The sequence below is a fragment of the Trachymyrmex septentrionalis genome, unplaced genomic scaffold (assembly GCF_001594115.1).
Source record: "Trachymyrmex septentrionalis isolate Tsep2-gDNA-1 unplaced genomic scaffold, Tsep1.0 scaffold313, whole genome shotgun sequence".
Lineage (NCBI taxonomy): Eukaryota > Metazoa > Arthropoda > Insecta > Hymenoptera > Formicidae > Trachymyrmex > Trachymyrmex septentrionalis.
In genome coordinates, this window is record NW_017305478.1 from 87683 (window position 1) to 88717 (window position 1035).

At 31.0% G+C, this 1035-nt stretch overlaps 1 protein-coding gene across 3 annotated transcripts in view; it reads right to left on the minus strand.

Annotated features, from left to right (window-relative positions):
• LOC108749796 (microtubule-associated protein tau) overlaps positions 1–1035 on the minus strand; it is a 32876-nt gene that overhangs the window by 3137 nt on the left and 28704 nt on the right. For all 3 annotated transcript variants that reach the window (XM_018488765.1, XM_018488764.1, XM_018488763.1), the window contains exon 6: positions 601–786. In XM_018488765.1, the coding sequence (XP_018344267.1) occupies positions 601–786 (186 nt within the window). The remainder of the gene's footprint in view (positions 1–600; positions 787–1035) is intronic.

Consider the following 1035-nt stretch of genomic DNA (forward strand, 5'->3'; position numbering starts at 1 on the left):
TGTAATATATTTTACTATCTACGCCAGCATTCCGCATGCAATGAAATTTGGACTAGCGCATTACTAAGTAATTATCTCGGATATTTTTATGACATAAAATGAACGAAGCGAGCATTGCATTTGTAATGCATTCTATGCCAATTAAGCTTCTGTCACCGAACCAGCCATCTGTGAATCATATGTGTGAGAATGAGAATTTATCATGTAATGACTTTCTGTAGCAGTAAATATATAGTATTATTGCTTCTTCGTTCTTCAGGATTATGCCAAAAATACTAATAAATACAAATGTGAATGTAAACGCATACATATAAATGCATGCAATAGATTATTAAGATTTCTTTTTGGGATTAATCGCTTGATGCAGAGAATAACATAAACGTGCTAATATTAATTAAAGCATCATTAGGATTAAAAAGAATGATACTTAATATTTGAACTAAGGATAATTTCGATTAACTGAGAATCTCAATGTTTGCAAGAATATATTAAAACAGTAAAAAATTGATTAATATGCTAAAAAATTTATGTAACTGGTTTATAATAAAACCGGTTTTAAACTACAACTGATGTCTAACAATCTACTCCAATGAATCTCACCTTGACAGTGCCACCACCAGGAATATGCTTCGCGTTGTCTTTGGATCCGACTTTTGGCTTTGCTTTGTCCTTGAAGTCGAGTTTTACCGTTTCAATTTTCTTGTCACCACCTTTCGGTTTGTAAGTTGCATTCTCCAAGGAGCCCACTTTGGACTTGGCATTCCATTGAAGTTTTACTTGAGAGATCTGTAATTTTATGACATCTGTGATGCGTGTTCGCTTCTCAATCTTACTGTCGATTAGGACTGTTACTTTTGACAACCGAAAAAATTCAAATCTTCGAAGTTACTTTGAACTGTCGAAGTTTAAAGTGCCTTCGAAATTTTAAAACTTCGAAAAATATATTTGTGCAAATAGAAAAAATAAAAATAAAAATATATTCGTAATAGACATATATTCGTGAATATATATATATATTAAATTAATTTATATATA